The 4,969-nt window shown below is 48.3% G+C and overlaps 1 protein-coding gene across 1 annotated transcript in view; it reads left to right on the forward strand.

Annotated features, from left to right (window-relative positions):
- Window positions 1-4,969, forward strand: part of FAM135B (family with sequence similarity 135 member B) — a 166,893-nt gene that overhangs the window by 134,797 nt on the left and 27,127 nt on the right. Inside the window, exons 9-10 of the mRNA XM_007464596.1 lie at window positions 3,112-3,267; window positions 4,222-4,295. Coding sequence (XP_007464658.1) covers window positions 3,112-3,267; window positions 4,222-4,295 — 230 coding nt within the window. The remainder of the gene's footprint in view (window positions 1-3,111; window positions 3,268-4,221; window positions 4,296-4,969) is intronic.

Here is a 4,969-nt window from a genome sequence, read left to right on the forward strand (position 1 = left end):
GGGGGGGGGTGTGTGCTTCACCTGAAATGGCACTGGGTCCAGACTGCCTCCTTGTCAGTGTGAAGGGCTTCTCTTTTTCTTGCCAGAGAGACCCTTCCACACCCATCATCTGTACCTGAACAGGCCCAGGCCTCTGTGAGAGCAGGAAAGTCCTCTTGTGGCTTAATTAGAAGCCTCCTCAATCTTATCTGGAACCGTTGCTGTCATCAACTCGGGGAAGAAAATAATGCTCCCAAAGACACATTTAACGAATGGCTTTTCCTTTCCTCTCTGGGGGCTGAGCTCAGAATTCATGCTGTTTGCCAGAATTGCTGGAGTAGACAGTGGGGAGAGTCGCGGGTGTCAGGGCGAGAAGGCCAGTAAAGGAAGTCCAGTTCCTAAGGCACGGGTGCCTCTCACTGATGCAAAGTCACCAGCTGACTCAATAAAGAGTTACGAGTTTCCATCATCCATCAGCCACGGTGTAGGTACCGAGAATGTTGAGAAGGCTAAAGCTCGGGGTGCAGGCAGAGGAGGGTACCAAAGCACCATATGGCAAGTGGTGCCATGAGAGTAGTCTGTGCAAGGTCAAGTAGAGGGCAAGGAGAAGGGAGCTAGGCTTACACGTGGCACACAGTAGACGTTCTGAAAGAACCATCAGGAACAAGAGTGACTGCACGGGCTTCTGAAACAGTTACCTGGTGGAGGACAGACATGTCCGAAGTGGGGAAGAGAGGGAGAAAGGAGATTGGAAGAGGCAGTAGGCATTCCAAGGAGAACGTGCAGCCCGATCAAGTCCCTGGCGCTTGGAAAGAGCTGTGTGTTCAGGTTGGTGTGGCTGGAGCCATGGGCAGCACTGCGTCAGAGGGAAGGTAGCCAGAGGGAAGGCCGGGAACGTTGCCGGGGCAGAAAGGTGTCCGGTGCTGATGCAGGAGCTTGGCGTCTATTAGTGAGGGTAACGTGTTGGAGAATGTAAAGATAAGCCACTTATAGACCATCTAAAAGCCTTACTCTCCAGCCTCGAGGTTTTCCAGTGGCCAGTCACATCCCCTACTCTCCCCAACCCAATCCTTCCTTTTCTGCCTCTTAACACTTTGGGCCATGGATTATGGGACTGAACCAAGAGTGGACGTTCCGTGTTTGGTCCCTGTCTCCCAACAGAGCCAGTGATGGAAACAGTGCTTCTATCAGAAGACAGGGTCATTCTCTTGTTTTGGAGTTTTGTAGCTTGTGTTGTCACCGAAGACTGATCTTTCCTCTTGGAAGAAGCAGCTTAGAGACGCTACAGGTGAATGATGCCTTGTACCCGGAAGCTAGTCATTAATTACAAAGCCGCAATACCCAACAGTTAAAGAGCCCTACAGAGTGTCAAATTCCTTCTTCTCTGTTTTTCTTTTTTCTTTTTTTTTTTTTTTTGCGGTACGCAGGCCTCACTGCTGTGGCCTCTCCCGTCACGGAGCACAGGCTCCGGACGCGCAGGCTCAGCGGCCATGGCTCACGGGCCCAGCCGCTCCGTGGGATCTTCCCGGACCGGGGCACGAACCCGTGTCCCCTGCATCGGCAGGCGGACTCCCAACCACTGCGCCACCAGGGGAGCCCTTCTCTGTTTTTCTTACTCTCAGATGCTTCGCTCCACCCAGCATGCCCGATACTAGCATCAGCCTTTAGTCCAAGAAGAGTGAAGGGAACTTTCAGCGTTTCAGGCGAGGCTTTGAACTTAGTCTCCCCATACATTGTTACACCCAATAAAGGGTTATTTGCTTTGCACACTCATTTTGCAGATGAAGAAACCGAGGCACGTGGCAAAGGAGGAGCTCAGAGATGGGTATGAAACAGCAATGGTTACGTGTCCTGCTGCGTCTTCCAAGACAGACACATGCCCACCACTCTTTTTTTTTTTCAGTGTTCTTAAGTTGACTTTTTAAGCATATTAAGGATAGGGATGGTATAAACCTATTTTAATTGAAATACAGTTGATTTACAATATATTAGTTTCAGATATACAGCGTAGTATTTGATATTTTTACAGATTATACTAAATTTAAAGTTATAAAATATTGGCTCTACTCCTCAGGGTTAACCCACGTTCCTATCTCCTCTGGTGAATGAGGCTCTCTGCAGGCAGAGACACTCCTTTTTTTCTGAATACATTTACTGAGCTTCACTTTATTTATTTGCCGCGCCCTGTGGCATATGCAGAATCTTAGTTCCCCGACCAGGGGTCGAACCCGGGCCCCCTGCATTGGGAGTGCCGAGTCTTAACCACTGGCCCGCCACGGAAGTCCCAAGAGACGCTCTCTAATTCATCTTTGTGCTCCCGTGTATTCTAAACATGTGCCTGGGATATGGGAGTTGCACATTAAATTCTTGGTGGGTAAGTGATGAAGCATAGAATTCAGTGTTAGGCTTGGACCACTGGTTCTCTGGCTGTCCTCAGAGATGTGATCTCTCTTCTCACCTCTCCACAATGAAAGTTACCCCCAGGCAGACGGCTCTCGTAGTTCTAAACTGAAGCTAGCCAAAAGTTCCCGCAAGGGCTCCGGACCTCTGTAGGCTGGGTCCTTCAAGCTTTCGTTAAGACAACCTGGGATCCTCCTTAAGAAATTTGGAGTGTTGGGGGGAAGATGGTGGCGGGTCTGTTGAGCACGGCCATGTGGAAATCACCTAACAAGTTAGATGCCGTGAGGTTATAAAGACTTTATTGTTTCTCGGGAGATGTTTTATGACGCCTACTCTGTAAAGGCGGCATAGTGCCATGGCTTTGTGGTGAGATGGTCTTACAGTTGAATCTCAGCTTTGTGTGACCTTGGGTGTGCTATTTCATCCTCTCTCATTTAATTTTTGCATAAAATGATGGCTACTGTAACTTTACCAGAGGTTCATTGTGGGGATTAAATAGGAAGGGGCATAGAAAAACACCTAGTGTTCTACCTGCCAACTAGTAGATATTAATAAGTGGAAGCTATCATGATTGTCGAGTACCGAGTTCAGAACGTAGTAGGATGCAGAGGGGAGTCCAGAGAAAGGAGAGGGATTCGTTAAAAGCAGAGAAGCCAGTGAAGACTTCAGGAGGAAGACGGCAGTAGCTTCATGGAGCAGAGGTCCTTTACTGCCACCCTTTTGCCTCCCCAGATGTTGAATAATCCAGAGAAGATAGCTGAGCAGATAAGTAAGGATCTTGCCCAGCTGGCCTCCCACCTGATGGCTCTGTGGACCCAATTCCTGGACACGGTGACATTACACTCCCAAGTGACCGCTTATCTCACCCAGGAGCATCACACCTTGCGGGTAAGGGGTTAAATGGTATCAATTCTCTAATCATGCACCAGTCATCTCGCAAGGAAGCTTTACAGCAGTTGGCTCATTGGGCAGAATAAAAGTCGGGATTGACTTCTGTGGACCCAAGTACTAGCCCTTCTCCACCATGAACTAGCAGTGAAACTTTATGAACTTCCTTCGGCTTTCACATCTTTGCTCTACTATTCAGAAAATACCTTCCTTGGCTACCAAGTGATAGCAAGCCAATCTCAGGGATATGACGAAGTGCTTTGCTAGTGTTTCAGAGAAGTGTCTTCACATCTACTCCATTGTTCCTAGTGCATTTTTTGCCACCAGCTTGAATGCACAGTGGTGGGTACCAACGCATAATAAAAGACATTGGTCTTCTCATTTCCAGCAAGAGGGCCAAATAGCTAAGTCTACGAAGTGCTTAGCGGACACACTTGCATGACTGGCTTTGCACATTCTATTTCATCTGCATTTATCTATGGCCTCTGTTTTCAAGGGTCGCGTATTCTAGTAGAAGAAATAAGGCCTACATGTAAAAACGACAGAACGCAAGCCAAGAGCAGATTCATAAACATGCATTCAGTTGTGTCCATAAATCAGGTTTGTGCTAAGAACCAGAAATAGAGAGGGCAGCTGGGGGTGGGCAGAAATACTGGTGTTTCAGAACCTCTGGGTTGTGGGCTAAGCTCTCCCTGATATTAATATATGTTACTTCCCTCGCTGAGCCTTAATTTCTTTTTAAAAAGTCAAGGCTAGGGACTTCCCTGGTGGTCCGGTGGTTGAGACTCTGCGCTTCCACTGTAGGCAGCACGGGTTCGATCCCTGGTCGGGAGTTAAGATCCCACGTGCTGCGTGGTGTGGCCAAAAATAAATAATTAAATAATTTTTTTTAAAAAAAAGTGAAGGCCAAACCCACCCAGTGAGTTACATTGTTTATACTGTTTTATTCCTCAGGTCCGAAGGTTTTCCGAGGCCTTCTTTTATATGGAGCACCAAAAACTTGCAGTCTTGACCTTTCAGGAAAATCTGTAAGTAACCAGTTGCATGCCCACATCGTGAACCCTGAGCGCCAAGGACGTTCTTGTTCAAAGTTATTTCTTCCCTTCATCTCCAATCATGAAGGAGAGAAGTCTGTCCACCCCTGCACATTCAGGTGCGTTTTCTCTGAAGGCAAAAGAGTCAGACAAATTGCAGAGGCAGGAGCTGGCAGGTGTCAGAGAAGATCAGTAGCCAACGTTTTCTGTTGTTGTTGAGTATCCTTACGGTTCTGTAGACAGAATCAAGACTTCCTAGGTCCCTGAAGACATCTGTGCTGAGTCCTCTTTGCAGAATGAATTAGAAGCAGGTGGTGTGGGCACAAGCAATGTCAGGAGAAAAAAAAAATGCACCTGCGACTTTGCAGCAGCTATGAAATGCGTTTAGCATAAGAATTAAGGCTGAACTACCTAATTAGGAGGACAGATGAATATCTAAGTTTGACTTCCTCCGGAAAAAATTTAAAAATATTCAGAAAGGGGCTTCCCTGGTGGCGCAGTGGTTGGGAGTCCGCCTGCCGATGCAGGGGACGCGGGTTCGTGCCCCGGTCCGGGAAGATCCCACATGCCACGGAGCGGCTGGGCCCGTGAGCCATGGCCGCTGAGCCTGCGCATACGGAGCCTGTGCTCCACAATGGGAGGGGCCACAGCAGTGAGAAGCCCACGTA

The sequence above is a fragment of the Lipotes vexillifer genome, unplaced genomic scaffold (assembly GCF_000442215.2).
Source record: "Lipotes vexillifer unplaced genomic scaffold, Lipotes_vexillifer_v1.1 scaffold394, whole genome shotgun sequence".
NCBI classification, from domain to species: Eukaryota; Metazoa; Chordata; class Mammalia; order Artiodactyla; family Lipotidae; genus Lipotes; species Lipotes vexillifer.